General features: G+C 46.0%; 1 protein-coding gene across 4 annotated transcripts in view; it reads left to right on the plus strand.

The window, feature by feature from the left end:
• cabin1 (calcineurin binding protein 1) overlaps positions 1-23,227 on the plus strand; it is a 696,151-nt gene that overhangs the window by 257,307 nt on the left and 415,617 nt on the right. For all 4 annotated transcript variants that reach the window (XM_038793568.1, XM_038793562.1, XM_038793549.1 and 1 more), the window contains one exon: positions 13,244-13,357. In XM_038793568.1, the coding sequence (XP_038649496.1) occupies positions 13,244-13,357 (114 nt within the window). The remainder of the gene's footprint in view (positions 1-13,243; positions 13,358-23,227) is intronic.

A 23,227-nucleotide genomic window follows, 5' to 3' on the forward strand; every position in this document is an offset into this window, starting at 1 on the left:
TGCTAGGTTCCGGGTTTTCATAATTGGATCCTGTACATGTACAATTTGTCCTTTCAACAACTCTGGCAGAGATTTAGCATGTTTGTTGAAGTGTTGACCTCCTTTTACCTGGATATCAGTGAATCGCCGTCTTACTTCCAACTGGTCATTTGAAGGGAGTATCTTGTTTGACAGAGTTGCTTGCTCCCCTTCCCCTTCTGGAGGTGATTCCATATCAGTCTTGAGAGATGTAGCTGAGAGTAACAATATGGCAAAGTTTGGGTCTTCCTTTGTCTCTCGGCCTTTTGTATGGGTTCTCTTAACCATTCTTTCTACAAACTTGTGCCTCTTGGGTAATGTGATGATGCTGTTCACTGAAGTCTGTGTCACAGGATGGAGAAGCTGACCTTAGAACATACATTTAGTGCAGAAGGAGACCATTCGGCCCATCGAGTCTGCACCCCTTAAGCCCTCACTTCCACCCTATCCCGGTAACCCAATAACCCCTCCTAACCTTTTCGGCCACTAAGGGCAGTTTATCATGGCCAATCCACCTAACCTGCACGTCTTCTGACTGTGGGAGGAAATCGGAGCACCCAGAGGAAACCCGCGCAGACACGGGGAGAACTTGCAGACTCTGCACTGACAGTGACCCAGCGGGGAATCAAACCTGGGACCCTGGTGCTGTGAAGTCACAGTGCTAGCCACTTGCTTCCATGCTGCCCCTTCATCCAACAGGACCCTCCTCTGGGCAATCAGCGAGTCAAAGGCTAACATCTGCCCTAGCACCCGCTTGCCACCTGAGCCAGTCCCGCCCCCCCGGAAAAAGCCTCTAGGGGCCCTAGTTCCAGGTTCACGAGTGCTACCCCTGAGGTGACACTGAAAACCTCCCTCGAACAAACCCCTCGCATTCCACGTAACTATCCTAACCGGTAGGTGGGGGTCTCACACCCCATCCCCCTTTCCCTCCATCATCATCATAACTCAAGGCCCTGCCCATTGGGCTTGGCCCGCCCCGACTCACTGTACCATCAAGCCCTTCCCTCCTCCTTCCCAGAATCCTCCCATCTACCTCCTCCCAAAAACACATCACCCAGTATCGGTCCCCTCCCCCATCTTTTCACACCTCCTAGGCCCATCGAAACCTACTCTACCAGGCTCCGATGGCGACAGCCCCTTCCTCCACCACATTCCCTGTTCACTGGCCAACTTGAGGTAGCCAGTGTAGAGGCCTCTGCCCAGGCCGCTCTCTCCCCCCCCCCCCCCCCCCCCCCCCCCACACACACACACTCCCAGGAAAACCAAAAATTCCCCTTCAACCCACAACCCCAGTGTAAACACACAAACCTCAAAGAACCGTCATTGCAAAAGAAAATCCCAACTCTTACCTTGTCCAAATAGGCAACTTCAACTCAATTAGCACATTTTTTTCCCCAATTTAGAATACCCAATTAATTTTTTCCAATTAAGGGGCAATTTAGCGTGGCCAATCCACATATTTGGGTTGTGGGGGCAAAACCCATGCAAATATGGGGAGAATGTGCAAACTCCACACGGACAGTGACCCAGAGCCAGGATCGAACCTAGGACCTCGGTGCCGTGAAGCATCAATGCTAACCACTGCACCACCTTGCTGCTCCTCATTTAGCACATACAACAACATGCAGTGAAAAATAGAGCTACATAAACTCCTCCACCCCCCCACCCTCAGTCCAAGGCCCAATCCTGAGTCCCAATTCTCACTTCTTCCCCAGTCCTTCTGCCTTCACAAACGCCTCCGCCTCTTCCATCGTCTGGAAATGAAAGTCTTTGAAGTTGTAGGTCACCCTCAACTTAGTTGGGTACACTATTGCCGAACTGCATCCTTCTGTTATACCTTGGCCGATGTCCTCGACACCGCTGCCTTCACTGGGGCAATCGCCTCCTCCACCAGCACCTTCAATGCTGCCATCATCTCCTTCCTCTTCACCTCCATGTGCTTTGCGAACTGTTTTTCAAGTTCCACAACCATCACCTCGGTCATCTTTTCTGCCTTGAACAGTATGGCCCCACCCAGCGGCCCAGCCTCCGCCTTCCTTCCAGTTGCCAAGCCGACCCTTCCACTCAACGGCGAATCTTCATTCGCCCCTTCTTCACGACAGGTTTCCTTTGGGTTTTGGACATCTCTCTTCCTTATGTCTTCCTGCACTTTTTAACGAAAAATTGCCCCTGGACCAGGAATTAAATTCTAAAACAATGAAGCCTCGAGCATGAGCCCTCCAACGTGCAACTTCCTCCTACATGCCACCACTGGAAGTAAAATCTTTGCGTACTTCCAAGGTGAGCAGAACCCCAAATGAGCTGATCTAGCAGCCTTTGATTTGTTTCCTTGAATTTATATTTTCTGGCTGCATTTTTCCAGCTTGTTAAGAAATTACCAATTGAGACACCTGCTTTCTGCCTCAGGCTTTGAAACTCAAATTGGTAGAGCTGGTGATTTGCCTTTAGTTGGAGATGTGCCTGGCCCTTGTCAAAAAATTTGTTTGGGTTTTACTGGGTTATTAAAAAAAAATCCCTTTCTGTGCTGGCCACGGAAGGATGTAGGCCCTTTCCTCTTCAATTGTGCGTTTAAGAAAGTTGTTGAATGAGAGTCTGTTCTTTTGTATAAAATTCTCAAATGCCTCTACGACATCATCCTTCCCAATTCATTTTTAAAAATAAATTTAAAGTACCCAATTCTTCTTGTTTCCATTTAAAGGGCACTTTTGCATGGCCAATCCACCTACCCTGCACATCTTTTGGGTTGCGGGGGTGGCCCGCGCAAACATGGGGAGTCTTATATTACCGTTGGTAGTAATATGTCCTTGTTCTTTGCCTTTTGATCCAGAATGGTCCGTTGAGTTGATGACAAAGAAACCACCAAACTATAGATTGAAACAAAACTAATTTATTGGATAATGATTAATTAAATGAAGTTCGCACACGCTACTGAACTATAACTAGTAATAAAGTTATATTGAATCTGTCTAGCAGTAATCTATAATCTAGTAGTCACTGATGATATCCTAGTGTTAACACTCTCTAATCTAAACTATTCCTCGTGTTGTGATAAGTCTTACTCCTTTGCTCACTATCCAGCATCCCCTGAGGTATGATATTTATACTAGGAACTGGTGGTGCCCTCTAGCTTTTGAATTACACTGAAATGTAATAAGTAGCCCTTCACTGGCATGCCGATATTCATATCATTACAGGAAGAATGTGCAAACTCCACACGAACAGCGACCCGGGGCTGGGATCGAACCCGGGTCTTCAGCGCCATGAGGCAGCAGTGCTAACTACTGTGCCACCGTGCCGCCCTCGTCCTTCCCAATTCATTATTGGCTGGAACTGTCTGTTCATTGCTGTGGGGGCAGTGGCCAATTTATTTTTGCATGATTCACTCTATTTCTATTTCTGGGACTTATTTGGGTTGATTTTCCTCAATCGAATGCAACATTAAATCCATTTAAATGTTCGAGTCTTTCTCACTGACCCCTGCTGCCACTCTGTTGTTATGTCTTCTAGAGGGCCAATTCAAAATTTTTGAGCTTCGAGTGTGTTTCTTACGTCTCTCCATGTGGCTGGTGGACTGCTTTCCACTTGACTGCAACAGTAAATTTGGCACCCCGTACGTGCATTCTCATAACCATTAGTTCATACCTCTTTACGACTAATATAACAGCAAACTAATTCCTCTGGTGCACAGTTCGTCTTAAAGTTATATCTCCCCATAAACAAATCCCTGCTGCACCTGCACATATTCTTGAGACATTTATCTGCTAAATTCATCTAAATGTATTCCTCCCATGGCAACTAAAAGTGACTGAGGTGCAGCCATGACTGGAAGATACCACTTTCAGCAAATAAGATTTCCAAATGCCAGATTTCCTGATTAATGAATGGATTGTTATCTATAATTATAATACCAGAGTCTTTTGTGTACTTAGGTAGAGCACTAGATTTTATTTTGCTCCATTTACTCATCTCATCTGACAGAGGAAGGTTTAACATTATGTTGTTTGTTAATGATGCTTGCATGTGTGGGATGTGTATCCATACGATAATATCTGGTGTTGTCCTTTTGATGATAGTGGCATTTGTTACAGGGAAGGGAGACTCAGCACTCTGGCCTTTGGTAGCCCGTGTCTTGAGGCCTATATATTTTCTTCATGCAAGCCATCAGGCAGCCAATGGGAGGAAATGACTTTTAAAACCCAGAGAACTTAAATCCTCAATTCCATTCCTTTCTTTTTCTCCCAATTCATTTTTTCCAATTAAGGGGCAATTTAGCGTGGCCAATCCGCCTACCCTGCACGACTTTGGGTTGTGGGGATGAAACCCACGCAGACACGGGGAGAATGTGCAAACTCCACATGGACAATGACCCAGTGCCAGGATCGAACCTGGGACCTCGGTGGCGTGAGGCAGCAGTGCTAACCACTGCACCACCGTGCTGCCCCTCAATTCCATTCCTAATTTCTAGTCAGGAATACATCAGTACAGGCTGGTAGAAAGTAATATATTTTAATTCCAGTTTTGCTATTCTTTACTCTCTCGTGAACTAATGTCAATGAGTAATTGCTGGGGAATCAATTCTTAAGAAAACAAATTCAGGTATTTTCCAATTATAATTATTTAATTTGCTGTTGCTGAGGGCAAAAAATAAAATGAAAATATAAATCTTAGTTCAGATTTTAATGGCAATCTGCACATTGTGATCCTACACTGAAGTAAGAGGATTCCTAATCCAGCCGTAAATACAGGTATCTCTGAGTTGAGGCAGGCCAGCAGCAGGCTCCAGGTACACAGCCTCTGTAGGAACTGATGGGTCATCTTCTCCCTTTGGCTCTTGCTGAGCACGGAGATGGCAAAAGCTAGCATCAGTAAAAATAATTGCAAAGTAAAAATTAAACTAGTTGACCAGTGTTTTTTATGGAAGTCTACCAGCTGTTCTGTAGAAGAATTATTTAGATCCGAAACGTTAACTCTCTTTCTCTTCAGAGATGCTCCAAACCTGCTGAGTTTATCCAGCATTTTCTGTTTTTATACCTGCTGTTCTTACCTATTCTGGCCTTTATTGGACTCCAGTTGCAACTGAAATGGTTGACTCTTAATTGTCCTGTGTAGTGGCTTATTGAGCGACTTTTGTTTTATTCATTCATGGGATGTGGGCGTCGCTGGCTAGGCCAGCATTCGTTGCCCTTGAGAAGGTGGTGGTGAACTGTCTTCTTGAATAGCTGGAGTCTATGAGGTGTAGTTATACCCACAGTGCTGATAGAGAGGGAGTACCAGAATTTTACCCAGTTACAGAGAAGGAACAGCGATATATTTCCAAGTCAGGATGGCGAGTGGCTTGGAGGGGAACTTCAGGTGGTGTTCCCAGGAATCTACTGCCCTTATCTTCCTAGATGGTAATGGTCATGTGTTTGGAAGATGCTGTCTAAGAAGGCATGGTGAATTCCTGCAGTACCTCAGGACACAGTGTTGCCACTGTTCGTCGGAGGTGGAGATAGTGAATTCTTGTGGAAATGGTGCCAAACATGTGGGCTGTTATGTCCTGGATGATGTCCAACGTGTTGCAGCTGCACTCATCCAGGCAAGGCGAGTATTCTATCACACTCTCTTCATTTGTATCTCATAGACAGTGGACATGCTTTAGGGAGTCAGGAAGTGAGTTAGTCACCGCATGATTCCTCGCCTCTGACCTGCTTTTGTAGCCACAGTATTTATATGTCAAGTTTTGTTCAGGTTCTGGTCAATGGTAACTGCCAGGTTGGGGGGGGGGGGGGGGGGGGGGGGGGGGTGTGGAGGTGGAGGGAGTCAGTGACATTGATTGTCAAGGGGCGATGGTTAGACTCTCTCTTGTTGGAGATGGTAATTGCCTGGCAATTGCGTGGCCTGAATGCTAATTGCCACCTTTAGCCCAAACCTGGATATTGTTCAGGTCTTGCTGCATTTGGTTATGGATGCTTCAGTATTTGAGGAGTTGCGAATGAAGCTGAACATTGTGCAATCATCAGTGAACATCTCCACTTCTTTTTTAAAAAAAAATTAGAGTACCCAATTCTTTTTTTCCAATTAAGGGGCAATTTAACATGGACAATTCACCTACCCTGCACATCCTTTTGGGTTGTGGGGATGAGACCCACACAGACATGGGGAGAATGTGCATCATCTCCACTTATGACCATATGATGGCTGGAAGGTCAGCAGCTGAAGATGGCTGGGCCTAGACTACTACACTGAGGAACTCCTTGCAGTGGTGTCCTGGAACTGAGATGATTTACCTCTAACAACCTCAACCATCTTCCTTTGTGCCGGGTATGACTTCCAACCAGCAGTGAGTTTCCCCCCTGATTCCCATTGACTCCAGTTTAGCTAGGGCTCCCTGATGCCATATTTGGTCAAATGCTGCCTTGATGTCATGGGCAGTCACTCATACCTCACCTCTGGACTTCAGCTCTTTTGTCCAAGTTTGAAACAAGGCTGTAATGATGCCAGGAGCTAGTGACCCTGGCGGAACCCAAACTGAGGATCACTGAGCAGTTTATTGCTGAGTAAGTGCTGCTCGATAGCACTGCCAATGACCCCTTCCATCATTTTACTGATGATTGATAGCAGACTGATAGGGTGCTAATTGGCTGGGTTGGATTTGTCCTGTTTTTTGTGTGCACGCCATACTTGGGCAATTGTCCACTTTGCCAGATAGATGCCACTGTTGTAGCTGTACTGTAACAACTTGTCTATGGACGCAGCAAGTTTTGAAGCATAAGCCTTCAATACTATTGCCAGAATGTTGTCAGGCCCATAACCGTTGCAGTATCTAGTACCTTCAGCCAATTCTTGATATCACATGGAATGAATCAATTTGGCTGAGACTGGCATCTGTGATACTGTGTATCAAAGAATAAAAAGAATTGCAATAAAGACTGCAAAAGGTTCATGAAGAAGCCGACCACCACAGTCATGGGGCAACTGGGGCTGGGAATTGAATCATTGCTTTGATGGACTCATCCACACTGATGATGAATATAAAAAAATTGGCTAGACTGGGAGAACAATACCTGCATTACACACACCTGATACTATAGAGAGATAGCTCAACATGCTGTGTCATTGGCATGTTGTATAATGTTTGTGTTATTGCTGATTTTGCAATCATTTAATATCCTTCAAATCTGTGTGTCTCTTGGTGTTTCTGAAATTTTTTGTTCAGTTTTTTTCCACTTTGAATGATGTTCACTGATGCTATCACTAAGGGCACTGGTTTAGAAGAACGCATTTGGGACTATGGGTGAAGCAGAAGCTGCCTCCGGTTAACAACTGTCTCCACCGATTAACCGGTTCGCATTGTTGGACTGTGTAGCTTTTCGCAGCCAGTTTCCCTGACAATGTTATCCTGTTTTAGCAAAAGTCATATTGAGTCAGATGTGTGGCTTGTGCAGTCTTGATCCTGTTTTTTAAAAAGATAATAATCTTTATTATAATAATCTCTATTGTCACAAGTAGGCTTACATTAACACTGCAATGAAGTTACTGTGACAATCCCCTAGTCGCCACATTCCGGCACCTGTTCGGGTACACAGAGGGAGAATTCAGAATGTCCGAATTACCTAACAGCATGTCTTTCGGGACTTGTGGGAGGAAACTGGGGCACCTGGAGGAAACCCACGCAGACACGGGGTGAACATGCAGGCTCCGCACAGACAGTGACTCAAGCCGGGAAACAAATCTGAGACCCTGGTGGTGTGAAGCAACAGTGCTAACAACTGTGCTACCGCGCTGCCCACTGTATGTACTGTAATCCTTGCAGTTATGAGAAGGGAGAACATTTTTGACACCCCTTATCATTTATAATGAAGATGAGTAGAACCATGACGAATTGATGGGTAGATGGTTGTTGTGGAGGTGGGTGCTAGGGTTAGATAAGTCCTCACTAGGGTTGAGAATAACCCCCAGTTAGAGCTAATTGTATCGGGTTTTTATTTTACTTTTTTTTATTACTTCGAATTTTGAGAATCCTTGAGTATCTCCTTTGAAGGCCTGGGCAGGTCGTGTATCTGGAGAGGATTGGATTCCTTCTCATTTTTCTTTGGGGTTCGTGTTTTTTTAGAGCTAATAGAGTAGGGGGAAATGAGTAGGGGTGCAGTCCAGGTTTGTTGATCCTTGTTCGAATTGAGAGTATGTGTTCTGTGCCTCTACATTGTTGGAGAACTTCTTCGGTTTGGGGGTAGGCTTGATGGGGGAGGTAGGCACCCTCGTTTGTCTGATCTTATATACTGGTTTCCTGATCGTCATCCTCGTGGTTGGGTCTTCCAAGGGGAGGCAGTGTCTTTGCCTGTGTTGAGGCAGTACTGTCTTGCCCCCAGGTATTTGGTGGCATGGTGGCACAGTGATTAGCACTGCTGCCTCACAGCACCAGGGTCCCAGGTTCAATTCCAGCCTCGGGTGACTGTGTGGAGTTTGCACTTTCCCCGTGTCTGCGTGAGTTTCCTTCGGCTGCTTCAGTTCCTCCCACAGTCCAAAGATGTGCAGGTTAAATGGATTGGCCATTCTAAATCTCCCCTTGGTGTCCAAAAGGTTAGGTGGGGGTAGTAGGCTACAGGGAGAGGGTGGGGGCGTAGGCTATGTTGGGATGCTTTTTCCAAGAGTGGGTGCGGACTCAATGGGCCGAATGGCGTCCTGCACTGCAGGGATTCTATGATTCTAGTATCCTCTTTACAATGACATATAGTGCGGGTCGGTGCCTAACATTCCTGGGCTAGCTCAAGCTTTCCTCTCTTAGTGGTGGTTCTTTTTCTCTTCACTTGGGCGAACAGAGTACTGTTATAAAGCCTGGTTTTGTTCAATGAGATTTGGGGGGAGTTCCCTTATTGTTCGGGGAGAGAATCAGCCCAATTACTGGGTGTCTTGATGATTCTTCTTCTCTTCCGTACTGGGTCTCTCCATTTGAGGCTGGTGTGTTTTTTTTAGTGTTCGTGGTGTTGGTGCAGGGCCGGCCGGGTGGTAGGTCTTGGTGTGTGCTGGGGGTTCTGACTCTTGTGTGCTGGACAGGGCCAGGTCTGGTGCTGTGGTTGGTATCTTGTTGCCCCCTTGTGCTTAGGACGTCCCTTCTCAAAGGCACTTATTAGAGACATCCTGAGAGATTGGGCTTTTCTTTCAATGTGTTTAAATATCCTTATTCAACAGACTCCTTTGCGTACAAGGGTCTGGGGTTGAGCCAATTCCTGTACTCTGGTTGATATTCTGCCCCCCCCCCCCCCCGTTTCTTTGTCAGAATGAGTAGGTTTTTCTCCTCTTCATTAATTGGTGGTGGGCGTACACTGGAGGAATATGGACCTTTGGCTGGGTCCTGGTCCTTTTATCTAGTGACTTTCTGCTCCTGGTATTTTGTTGACCCTGCTTCAATTGGGATGGTGGAGGCACTGACGGCACTGACCATAATCCGAATCTATGGTTGCTGGTCCTTGCTGTATAAATATTTGAAATGATGATCGTTATGTTCTGTGCCTGAGGTTGGCGTTGTGTGGTATATGTATAACATCCTTTAAGAACTGGGATCTCAGGTATTATATTTGTATTTTTCCTTTTTAATTATGGTGGCTATGAAGAATCTGTCTCAATTTCTCTGCCCCTCTCACCCACTCTAACCTGTCTCCTTCTGAGCTTGCTGCACTCCGCTCTCTCAGGTCCAACCCTGACTTTGTCATCAAACCTGCTGACAAGGGTGGGGCTGTTGTTGTTTGGGGTACTGACCTCTACCTCACAGAGGATGCATGCCAACTCTCAAGACTCTTCCTCTTATCCCGTTGGACCATGACCCCGCCACCGAGCATCAATCCATTGTCTCCAGGATTATCACTGACCTCACCTCCTCCAGAGATCTTCCCTCCACAGCTTCCAACCTCATAATCTCCCAAACCCGGACAGCCCGCTTCTACCTCCTCCCCAAAATCCACAAACTGGACTGTCCCGGTAGGTCCATCGTGTCAACCTGTTCCTGCTTCACAAAACTCATCTTATCTTGACTCCATACTCTCTTCTCTTGTCCAGTCCCTTCCCAGCTACATTCACAATTCCTCCGATGCCCTACATCATATCAACCACTTTCAGTTCCCTGGTCATAATTGCCTCCTCTTTACCATGAATGTCCAATCGCTTTATACCGCCATTCGCCATCAGGACTGTCTGAGAGCTCTCCACTTCTTCCTCGAACAGAGGCATGAACAATCCCCGTCCACCACCTCTCTCCTACATCTGGCTGAATTCTCACTGAATAATTTCTCCTTTAACATGTTTCACGTCCTCCAAACCAAAGGTGTGGCTGCGGGTATCCGCATGGGTCCCAGTTCTGCCTGTCTCTTTATGGGCTGGGATATGTGGAGCATTCCTTGTTCCAGTCCTACTCTGGCCCCATCCCCCAACTCTTTTATTGGTACATTGACGACTGTTTTGGTGCTACTTCATGTTCCCATCTGACCTGGAAAAATGTATTAGTTTTGCATCCAGTTTCCACCCTTCTATCACCATAACGTGGTCTATCTCCGACACTTCCTTGACTTTGCTATTTCAATTTCTGGGGATAGATTGTCCACTAGTATCCATTACAAACTGACTCTCACAGCTACCTCGACTACTTCACACCCCGCATCCTGTAAAGACTCCATCCCATTCTCCCAGTTTCTTCACCTCTGTCGCATCAGATTAAATGATGCCACTTGCCAAAACACTGCTGACATGTCTTCATCCTTTCTTAATTGTGGTCTCCCACCCACTGTAGTCTACAGGACTCTCAACCATGTCCGACCCATCTCCCACACCTCTGCTCGCACCCCTTCCCCTCTGTCCCAGAACCAGGATAGAGCCCCCCTTGTCCTCATGTTTCGCCCCACCGGCCTCTGCATTCAAAGAATTATTCTCCTTCAGTTCTGCCAACTCCAGCATAATGCCACAAACAAACATATCTTCCCCTCACCTTTCTGTCAGCATTTCACATGCACTGTTCCCTCCGGGAGACCCTGATCCACTCCTCCATCACCCCCAACCCGTTGCCCTCTCCCCACCGCACCTTCCCATGCAATCACAGAAGGTGTAACATTCTGCCCCTTTACCTCCTCCCTGCTCACCATCCAAGAGCCTAAACACTCTTTTCAAGTGAGACAGCATTTCACATGCACCTCCTTCAATCTGGCTATTGCATTTTCTGCTCCCAATGCGGTCTACTCTACATTGGAGAAACTAAATGCAGACTGCATGACCACTTTGCAGGAAACCTTTGGTCCATCCACAAGCAGGACACAGACCTTTTTTTCGCTTGCCATTTCAACTCACAGTTCTGTTCTCATGGCCAGGTGTCTGTCCTTGGCCTGCTGCAATGTTACAATGAAGCCCACTGCAAACTGGAGGAACAGCGCCTCATCTTCCAATTGGGCACATGACAGCCTTCCATACTTAACATTGAGTTCAACAACTTCAGACGGTGAACTCTCTCCTCCACCTTTACCCATTTTTTATTTCTATCAGTTTATTTTCATTCCTTCCGTCGATTTGTTTTTCCCACACCATTCCCCCCCCCCCCACTCCACTTGGGCCATCTGTTCGCTGTTTCTCATTGCCCTTTGACACACTGCTTACCTTTGTTCTGCCATTAACACATTCTGATCTCTTCATGTGCAACTATCAGTACCCTTCTTAGCCTTAATCACCGCCATTTACATTCCTTTTGTCATTCTGTCCATGACACCATTATCAATCTTCACCTATCGCTGGCCCTCTATCCAGCCCCATTGCTCCACGCCTCCTTCACCACAGTATAAATCTGACCCTACCTCCAATTTTGACAAAGAGCCATCCTGAATCGAAACGTCAGCTCCCTTCTCTCTCCACAGATGCTGTCAGACCTGCTGAGATTGTCCAGTATTTTCCGTTTTTGTTGAGATAAAGGTTGGTTCCTGCAGGTGTACAGATGGGCTTGTTATCTGAGTGGAGAAGGTTGCAGTGCGTGATTGATGCCTCTGGTGTTTCTGGAGTTAAGGGAGTTATGTTTGGTGTGAGCCTGAACATGGCGCAAGAAATGTACCCTGAACTCTCGTGTTCGTTGTGAGCAGTTACCGCGTGTGAAGGTGTGCACCATTTAGCCATGTTTTCATAGCCTTATCCTGTTTCTTCCTTCTTCTCTGGTGGTACGTATGGAGGGTTCAAGTTGAGTATGATGATTGTATTGAGCCATCTATATCGCTGCTCTTCTGTCCCTCTCTGTGTCCATGTAGGTGGAGACTTTTGTTTTCTTGCTGAACTGTACCATTCCTGTTGTTTTGTTGCGTTATTTATTAAAATGTAAAACATCAATAAATATGCTTTCAAAAATGGATTTTGTAATTGTGATATGTTCTTTTAACTAAATTGGATAGTTGTGCACCTATGATAGGGCAACTAGAGGTGCCTTTTTCTCAAGTCATCTTGGTGGCTGGATTGCAACATGAGATGACTATTTTTCACTTTCAGCTAAATGACTACTTGAACTTGAGTCAGCCTATTTTACATTTCAGTCGGAATGCAGTACAATCTGAATTGACTGGGGTCAGCTTGTATCTCACGTAACAAATCCAGGACACAAAACTGGCCTTGCAGAACTGTGCAGTAATTGATAGTGAAAAGATCAGCCGTACAATGCAGATGGCCCATTCTGGTTCTTTAGTGGCCACAATTGTCTCCATTCATAGATTATCAACCAATTTCTCTCGCACAGTTCTTTTCCATAATGAATTCATTGCTGAGTGACTGTAGGTCGTGGGTTGGCTGCACTGTTCCACTCTATCTCCAGCTGTAATATGCAGCATTTCACCTTATCTATGGATTTGGTTTAGCTCACTCGGCTAAATCGCTGCCTTTTACAGCAGACCAAGCAGGCCAGCAGCACGGTTTGATTCCCGTACCAGCCTCCCCGGACAGGCGCCTGAACGTGGCGACTAGGGGCTTTTCACAGTAACTTCATTGAAGCCTACTCGTGACAATAAGCGATTTTCATTTCATTTCATTTCATCTATGTGTACACATGAGGTTTGCCATCTCATTATGTGAAGTAATTGACAAAGACGATTTGGTATTCTTTGAACTGCAATAACTAGGATTTTTCTCATTATAGCAAAATGCCAATTTTTTTATTTGATTGGGTGCAACTTCTTAAATAATTCAATAGAGTTTCTCTTGCGTTGTAACTTTTATCATTTGTGTCTTTCTGCAGAACCTGAACTGGGCTCGGGATGTGTTGCTAGGCGTCAGTATTCCATGGCAACAGTTGAAGCATATGCCAGCACAAGGACTCTTCTACGAAAGAAACAAAACAAATTTTTTTAACGTAAGTTATATGGGAAAAAAATTATTTAAATATTTTATTCCCTTCTCTTTATGTAGTCTGTGCTGTGAACACTTGCAGTGTCTACATACCACCCCAGAAGAAACATTAAACCAGGGTTGCCCATGAACCATTAGAGTACTACGGTAAACTCAGCAGCTGTTCCTGTCCAATTATTCACAGTTGCGCTTTTATTTTGAACATCACTGAAATTTCAGTTGTACTCTCACTTCATCTTGGCTGCAGAGATCACACAATGTAATATGCGTGACTTGTACATCAAAAAAAAACACAGGAGTTTCCTCTACTACCTGTGCCTGTCTGGTTGCACTGACAACATTACTGAAGTGCTGTGTGCAATAGAAAGAAGCAAGTTCTTCGGTTGAGCAAACTTTTTGTGTGACTATAAATAACATTATATTTGTCACAGGTTTGCAGTTTCAGTATGGCTATCGAGCTGCATTGGTCTTTGTAATAAATCTGCACTTCTACCTTGATAATAAATATTCTAAGACTACCAAATATCCAGATTTTCAAGAGCCCGATCCTACAATTTACAGGGCTTAGCCCATAGCCACACATTTTGTGAACTATGATTGTGCAAATTGTAGAAATATGAATAGTCTGAGGGATGCAACAATTATTAATATACATGTCTGACATTGCGGCTGCTGATTATGCCTTGAAATCAGCAGACACAACATTATACATTGTGTTTTAATAGCCAGGGAAATGTGGCAGTTAATTTTGGTCCAAATCATGGCATAATTTAGATCCAATCTCATATACACTGGGAATGATATGTTAGACTGATTATCATTGATTCAGGTATGTGATTATGTGGAAACTACAGTACAGTTATCATTGAATAAGGTATGTGATTATGTGGCAACTACAGTAGTTATCATTGAATAAGGTCTGTGATTATGTGGAAACTACAGTACAGTTATCATTGAATCAGGTATGTGATTATGTGGAAATGGCACAGTCCAAGTTGTCTTATAAATCTTTCAACCACAGTCTTGTTTTCTATTAGTATTTTGGTGCAGCTAGCTGGCAATGATGTAAAATGAAATATAACCTTTTGATGCTTTGCATTTTAGTTTTCTAACAGCCTTCCTGTAGGCTGAGATGACAAAAGCCTATATTTGTGTTCTGTCATTCCTTGAATTCAGACAAGTGGAAAAGTCTATAGGTTTGGTCAACTCAGAGCATTAAATTGAAAATTGAATTTGATTTATTGTTGCGTATATTGAGGTACAGATCGTTTCTAACATGAAAAAAGATAGGACATGCATAAATACACAATGTAAATACATAGGCAGTGGCATCTAGTGAGCATACAGAGTATAGTACTACTCAGCAGAGAAGATTTGTGAAGAGATAAGTTCAGTCCTTAAGAGGGTCATTCAGGAGTCTGGTAACAGCAGGGAAGAAGCTGTTTTTGTGCTGTTAGTGGGTATTGTTAGACTTTTGTATCTCCTGTCTGGTAGAAGAAGTTGGAAGAGAGAATAACCCAGTGGGAGGGGTCTTTGATTATTCTGCTCGCTTTCCCCAGGCAGCGTAAGGTGTAGACAGAGTCAATGAATGAGAGACGGGTTTGCATGATGGACTGGGCTGTGCTTGCGACTCTCTGTAGTTTCTTACAGTCTTGGGTCGAGCAGTTGCCATACTGGCTGTGATGCAGCCAGATAGGATGCTTTCTATGGCGCATTTTAAACATTGGTAAGAGTCAACTGTCCCGAGCATGCATGTCCCCTCAGCAGTACGCAGATCCGGTACTCAGGGGGCAGACCACTCCTCCTGATGTCAGCGCGCTGTCCCAGGACCAATTTTTAAAAAAGCAATGGAGTTTTCCCTGCAGAGGCGGCGGCAGAGAGCTGGGCACGTGCTCCGTCACATGCTTTGGGCACAAATTCCCCCATTTTATTAGCAGAAAGCAAGCAACAAGACTGAAGAATTTAAAATGAATAATTTTGTAATAGGGAAGAGAGGGCCAGAGACACCATCAGGCCAGGATCTCTCAAACTAAATCTGCTGGAGAGAGCTGCACAGGAGAATCCACAGATGACAACGCAGTGATGGTGTGAGATCCAGGGTTACTGGTGAACAACCCATTAAGATGAAGTTGAAATTAGGAGCAAAGCAGTAAAAAGATGATTTCTTGAGGTCAGGCTTTATTAATTGTGCCAATGCAAATCAAGATGCAAAGCCCATGTGTGTTATATACAGGGAAGTACTGGCAAATGAAAGTTTAAAACCTTCAAAACTTCAAAGGTATTTGAACACTAAGCATAGCGAGTTTGAGTACAAACCGTCTTGATATTTTTCAAAGGATGCAGCAAGAACATAAATCATCAGCTGAAGTCCTTAACAAAAATGTAACATTGAATAATAATGCAAGTGAGATTGTGAGGATCAAGCAGGCTCGCTCACCTGTCGTGTTAAAGTTATGCAAAAATGGTATGTAGCGAAGGTCGGACGGCGTGGGTCCCGAAGGTCGGCAAGTTGGTAAAAGTCGGTACTGGGAAAAAAAGTTTGAAAACCACTGTAGTAAGGTACCTTCAAGATATTAATGGGAAGCAATTTAAAAAAAAAAAATTATACTGCTTGGGGATTTTCGGCCGAGGGGGGCAGAGATTACAAATTAAGGCCAGATCTTTCGGGAGTGAAACTAGAAAGCATGTGTAAACAAAGGCTGGTAGAAGTTTGGAACTTACCTTTGCAGATGACAATTGATGCTAGATCGCTTGTAAATTGAAGTTATTCATGAAGACCTGCCTTCTCAACCTTTGCTCTTGCCTGAGGTGTGGTGATCCTCAGATTAAACCACTACCAGTCAGCTCTCCTCCACAAAGAGGAAAACAGCCTATGGTTATCTGGGACTATGGGGCTTTACCTTACCTATAAATCTGATATTGGCAAGATTTTTGTTAAACAAAGAAAAGTATATAGAGTTAGGCTGCAGACTTGCCATGCCCATTTTGACTGGCAGAGCAGACTTGAAGAGCTAAGTGCATACTCCTGTTCCTGTGTACATTTATTTTATTTCATTTATATTACCGACCACACTCTTCCAGACCACCATCTCTTGCCATCTTCTCTTCCAGACAAATGGACTATTTCTATAAACAGATTCAATGGCTGGGATTCTCTGTTCCCCGTCGCAAAAATCGGAATTCCGATTGGGCAGAGAAACGCTTGACAGGGCAAAATCGAGATTTGTGCAAGGCGGCAAACCATACCAAGTCTCCATGCCGCCTGCCAGACATAGCGGTTTCCTGCGTACCCAGATGGGCTTCCTGCCCCAGCCTAGCAGGAATATGGAAATAGCTCATTAGAGGTATTTTGCATGTCATTGGCGGGCAGGGCACACCATAACAAGCCAGATGGGATGCTCTGGTTCCCTTGGGCAAAAGTCCCGCTGAATTGCTGCAAGTATTGAGGAATGTGGACCTGGCGATGCAGTCCGAGGGGTGGTAAGGTGGTAAGTACCCTCCCAACAATTGCCGCCAGGGTGCTGAGAGGGTTCTTCCTGATAGGTGGGGGTGAAGGAGGCTTGTGTTGGGCAGGTGAGGTTCAGGTCGGGGGTTTTGCTTGGGATGGGGCTCCTTTGATTATTCTTCCTGTTTGCAGCAATTAAACCCATTAAACAGTCACTCAGTATTTCCCATAATAAAGTGAAAATGTGCTCACCTGTACCCTGATTTTTTTAAAAACTATTTTTATTGGAATTTTTGCACTTAATATCAAAACTTTGCAGAACAATGTAAAAACAATAATAGTAGCCAAAACAATAGCAACACGCATGGTAGCACAGTGGCTAGCACTGCTGCCTCACAGCTCCAGGGACCCGTGTTCAATTCCGGCCTCGGGTGACTGTGTGGAGTTTGCACTTTCTCTCCGTGTGTGCATGGGTTTCCTCCGGGTGCTCCGATTTCCTCCCACAGTCCAAAGATGTGCAGGTTAGGTGGTTTGGCCATGCTAATTTGTCCCTTTGTGTCCAAAAGGTTAGGTGGGGTTACTGGGTTATGGGGATAGGGTGGAGGCGTGGGCTTAAATAGAGTACTCTTTCCAAGTGCCGGTGCAGACTGGATGGGCCGAATGGCCTCCTTCTGCATTGTAAAGATTCTATGGATTCTTAACACCAACACAAGTTGCCACCGCATCTGTGACAGTAGCCCCAGTGCTATCATTTAAGAATGTACTGTAATTAAAAAACTGAAGAAATGTGTTGTATTTATTTCTGAGCAAGTTCTTCTGTGACCTTGATCCTCCTGTGTCCCAGTGGTGCCTGTTATTGGGAAATTATTGATCAATTTCAGTTCAGATACATGAATATTTCATGAAGTAGAATACTTGTAAAGTGTCTGTGGCGTGTCAGAGTGGGAATGATGGGGGTGGTCAGCTACTGGTGAGAGATGGCATGGAAGGGGGAGACTGTGAGCAGCAACGGATTAGGAAGACAGAGGGTGAGTTGTTGGTGAGAGATAGAGGGAGGAGGAAGTACGGCCAGGGAAGAGGGATGTGCTGTAAGTATGGAAATGCTGAGAATGTATTTGCTTTGTTTGGCCCCTTGTTCTGCGCTGTAACCAATCACTGTTTGTCGATGTACTCTGTTGATTATTCTTTTGTCTACTATGTACATACTGTGTGCGTTCTCTCGGCCGCAGAAAAATACTTTTCACTGTACATCCGTACAGGCATACAAGATGATCAGAGGATTATATAGGGTGGACAGTGAGAGCCTTTTTCCTCGGACGGTGATGGCTAGCACGAGGGGACATAGATTTAAATTGAGGGGAGATAGATATAGGACAGAGGTAGGTTTGTTACTCAGAGAGTAGTAAGTGCGTGGAATGCCCTGCCTGCAACAGTAGTGGACTCGCCAACACTAAACGCATTCAAATGGTCATTGGATAGGCATATGGACGATAAGGGAATTGTAGATGGGCTTTAGGGTGGTTTCACAGGTCAGCGCAGCATCGAGGGCCGAAGGGCCTGTACTGCGCTGTAATGTTCTATGTTCTATTTCGCGACGTTATTTACATTAGTGTGTATTGTACTTTTTCAGGTATTCTTATTAGGCTTTTGAATGTTCAGTACTGAGAATTATACACAACTTTACATTCGTATTTACAATTATCTCTAGAACTATTTACATTGTTTACAATTACATTTGTTTTGTGAGGGGAGGGGAAGAGAGAGAGTCCTGTTCCCCCCTTGAGTTCTTGAGAGAGGTTAGAATGGTCTATCTTCCAAGTTTGAGGGAGGGATTCATGTACCCTCCTGTGAATGGCCTTCCTCCCCATTTCTCCTCTGCTACTTGCAAGCTCCCTTTCATCCCAGCAGTTCTCCCTCCCCCCCTCTCCTGTCTGCTCCCCCTAATTAGTTGGTGGTTGCGAATAGGTCTGCAAAGAGGTTTGCAAACTTCTTCTACGTGCAGTGGAATCTCTCCTTGGATTCTCTTATCGAGAATTTTTTCTAGTTTCAAGAACTCGGCCAGGTTTGAGAGCCAGTCCGAGGCGCTGGGCGGTGCTGCCGACTTCCAGCCAATCAGAAGTGTTCACCTGGAGATAAGTGAGGCAAAGGCCAGTGCGTCCGCCTACTTTCCTGTACAGAGTTCTGGATGTTCTGTCACCCGAAGACCACCACTGGTGGGCGCGGCTCCATCTTGACCCCCACAACCCTGGACATGGCCTTGAAAAAGTCCATCCAGAACTTTGTGTCTGGGGCAGGACCAGAACGTGTAGGTGTGGTTGGCCGGGCCCCCTGACACAGCTCGCACTTATATTCCACCTCCGGGAAGAACCTGCTCATGCGTAAGGTGCGCTCTGTGCATTACCTTGAGCTGCATCAGACTTAGCCTGGTGCAAGAGGAAGTGGAGTTAATCCTGGGCAGTGCCTCGATCAGAGTCCTTCCCCCCCCCCCTATCTCCATGCCCAGCTCCTCCTCCCATTTCCGCCTGGTCTCGTCCAGTAGTGTCCTGACCTTTTGAATGAGTTGTCTGTAGATATCGCCACACTTGTCAACCCCTAACTGGTCCAGCCCTACCATTGTAGAGATAGATATATTTTTGATAAAAAAATATGTTAAAGGGATATGGGCAACAGGTGGGGAGCTGGATTTGAGACCAGGAAAACATTAGCCATGATCTCATTGAATGGTAGAGCAGGCTCAAAAGGCTGAATTGCCTGCTGCTCTTATTTCTTATGTTCCTATTGTGTCCAGAAATTTGTGTCTGGGTCTCTGAGGGAACCTTTTTGTCTCCTTGCGGAGAAAGCCACGCAGCTGCAGGTACCTGAGCATGTTCCCTTTCTGAGAGTTCTCCCAGGATCGCCAGTCTATTGTCCACGTACATGTCCTTCACTCTCAGTGTCCCTCTGTCCTCCCTCTACGTCCCAAATCTGGTGCCTATCCTCGCTGGTGTGAACCTATGGTTATTGCCGATGAGGGTCTCGATGGACATCTGGCCAAGCTTGAAATGGCGCCTGAACTGGTTCCATGTCATTAGTGTGTGGCCACTACCACCAGGCCCCTGGAGGGGCTGGGAGTGGAGCGATGGCCAGCACTAAGAGAGATGTCTCCGTGCAGGAGGCCTTCTCCAATCAGACCCAGTCCCTCTCAGGTTCCCTCAGCCACCCCCTCACCCTCTCCGCATTTGCCACCCAGGACAGGAGGTTCGGTAGGGCCAGGCCTCCCACATGTTGCCCTCGCTGTTGATGGTCTTGCATATCTTAGGGACTCTCCTCCTCTCTCTCTCTCTCTCTCTCTCTCTTCCCCACCCCCCCAGATGAAGGCCATGATTAACTTGTCGACCCCGATGAAGAAGGATTTGGAGATGAAGATCGGGAGTGATTTGAAGAGGAACCTAGGCAGCACGTTCATTTGACCATCTGTACCCTTCCCGCCAGTGAAAAAGAGTGAGTTCCATCTTGGCAAGTCCCTCTTCACCTCCTCCACCAGGCTGACAAGTTCCATTTGTGGAGCCTCGTCCAGGTGTGGGCAACTTGTATCCTCAGGTACCTGAACTTGGTAGTTCTTCCAGCTTTGCTCCTCTCTCTCAGGGGTTCACCGGGAAAATGTTGCCCTCCCCAGGTTGAGTTTGTACCCTGAGAAGGCACCAAACTCCCTAAAGTGTCTTGTCATCTATCCCATGCTGCTCGGGGTTTGAAACGTAGAGGAGCAGATCATCCACATAGAGTGAGACTCAATGCTCTAAGCCTCCTCTCCAAATGTCCGTCCACCACTCCGCCATTCTGTGGGCAATGGCCAGTAGTTCAATTGCCAATGCGAACAGGAGCAGGGATAATTCCCAGGCCTTGTTCCCCTGTGCAGTCAAAAGTATTCTGATCTGGTGGTGTTTGTCGTATGCTTACCTCATGTCCATTTAATGTGGCGCACGGTCGGAGATTACAATCATCTATACACGTGCACGTCGATGTAAAAAGAGATGTATTTTTCTCTCTGGAGATTGAACATCCACGGGTTGTCTTACACCCCCCCACTTCCCCTGCCCCCCGCCGCATCTGCTCCATTCAGTTCTCGTGCCATACCTGACACGGTTCCTGTCTGGGGTTCGATCTGTCGAATTTCCGGTCCTGTACGCAGTTAACCCCTCCCCGGGTGTGTATATTTACCAAGACTACCGGGGCCCCTTCCAAGGTGACCACACATATTCCCCTCCCCCCCACCGGTCTGTCGCTGTGCTCGTCACCGCGAATGAAATTGTCCCGTTGATTAGTTTAGCCACTCCCCCCTTCTCCTGGTGTGAAAACATGAATGAAATGCTTGTCCTACCCATCCCCTCCTTACCCACAGTCAGTCCATCTCTCTTAAGTGTATCTTCTGTAGGAAGGCTAGGTCTGCCCGCATGCTCTTGAGATAGCCAATTTCTCTGGACTTCTTGACCGCCCCATTGAGGCTCTTCAATGTTACTATCTGGTGGGGTGATGGGGGGCTGCCTCTCCCTCCTTTCACCTCTCTTTTGGGTTCAACCATACTTACTGTGTGGTCCTGGCCCTGTTCATCTGGGCCTGCCTTTGCTCACGGGCCATTCAAGATGCCCGCTGACTACTTCCTCACTTTCACCATCTCCACACGTTGTCTGCTGCAAACCGTACTCTATCGTCTCCCCTCCCCCTACCCTTGTAATCCCCCTTGGCTTTACCCCCTTTTCTACCTCCCCCGACCTGCCACCTCCTCCTTTCGCCCTTATTTTGCCCTTCCCCTCAGCCAGGTGCTCTTTCCCTCCTGGAAGGTGCGCCGCGGCCTCCTCTTTCACTGTATTCCTGTACATCAGCCTGCTCGCTAGTGAAGTGGCTCCCCTAGCAGTCGGATTCTCCTATTTAATCCCCATCTATCTATTTCTCTCTCTCTCTCTCTCTCTCTCTCTCTCTCTCCCTTCTACCCCTCCCCCACCCCATGCCCTGCCGCTGTCAAAGTCTTGCATGCCACGTTCTTGCCCTCTGTCGTTGGTTGCCCAGTCCATATTTCTGGAGGCAGAAATTATAAATTAATATAGGAATTCACCTCCTATTGACTTCCTTAAAAACATGGGATGTTTAGATAAATTTCATTCAAAGAGGTTCATTGGTTGTGTTTATATGGCACTTTTAAGCACCTCGTGGAATTCCAGACTCAAACCCACAATCTAGACTGAAACGCCAGTGCCTCTCTCTAGCCTTGTCTGTCTGTCTGTCTCTCTCTCACTCACTCTCTTTTGCTGTGTCTTTAGCCATTTCACATACACACACCTTTGTCTCACCTGCATTGTCTCTTTCCTCTCTTGTGTGCTCTTCCTCCATCCCTTGACAACTCGTTCACTCTCTCTCTCTCTCTTTCTCTCTCTCTCTCTCTCCCCCCCCCCCCCCCCCCCCCCGTGCTGTCTCTCTCTGCCCCTCCTCCCCCGGTCACTCTCTTGCCCTCTCCCACAACGTCGCTCTCTTCCCCCGTTGCTCTCTTTCCCCTCCCCAACCCCCACATCTCCCCTCCCCAACATCTCTTTTTCCTCTTTCTGCCCCCACCTCTCCCATCTCCTCTTTCCCCCCTCGCTCTCTTACTGAACTAAGGCAAAACCTGCTTGTCCTGTGGTATAACCACATTGCCTGCTAACTGAGTGGCGTTCAGTCATTCCTCTGCAGTGTTTTCACTGCAGCAGTTAGAATGGGGCCCCTGAGAAAAGTTTTGAACAATTAAGTCCAAGAGCTGATGCTAGCAGAGTATTGAGAATAATATTTACAAAATGTGTTTTAGTTCTGCTGTGTCATCTGTAATAAATGAGCTTGGCAAGGCTTTTTAATTTGTTGGTTATAGTGTTCAAAAATTAACAGCATATATTTCTGAATTTGCAACCAACACTGTATAGCATCTGAGGTAATAATGACTTATAGTCACATGTTCTGCTAAAAGTGCTGCAAAGTTGGATTATTTTGAAATTAAAGCCATCGATTCCCACGTGATCTTTTTCTGGGATATTTTGCAAAACCACAATTGCTCCCCAACTATTAACATAGGTAACTTCTTGGATTTCTTCCTAGTTGTAGCCTGGTGTTGCACTTACTGAGATGATGATGGGAGAAGCTCTTATCCTATCAGGGATTAAGGCACTCTGGAAGACAGTCCAGACTTGAGCAAATCAGATACTCCCTGAGATTAAACCAAGAGGAATTCTTCCAAATCTTCCAGTCCTTGTTCACAGCCAGCAGAGGACCAACACACAACAGTAGCTTTGTTGCTTTGCAAGTACCTGAAGTATGATGTCATCATCATCTGAACAAAGAAGTGCCTCAACCCTGGTGACACAACCAAAAATCCAAATAACCAAGCACTGCTGTGCACAGTGTTATCACTGCTGATATCCAGCCACTCAT

The sequence above is a fragment of the Scyliorhinus canicula genome, chromosome 1 (genome assembly GCF_902713615.1).
Source record: "Scyliorhinus canicula chromosome 1, sScyCan1.1, whole genome shotgun sequence".
Lineage (NCBI taxonomy): Eukaryota > Metazoa > Chordata > Chondrichthyes > Carcharhiniformes > Scyliorhinidae > Scyliorhinus > Scyliorhinus canicula.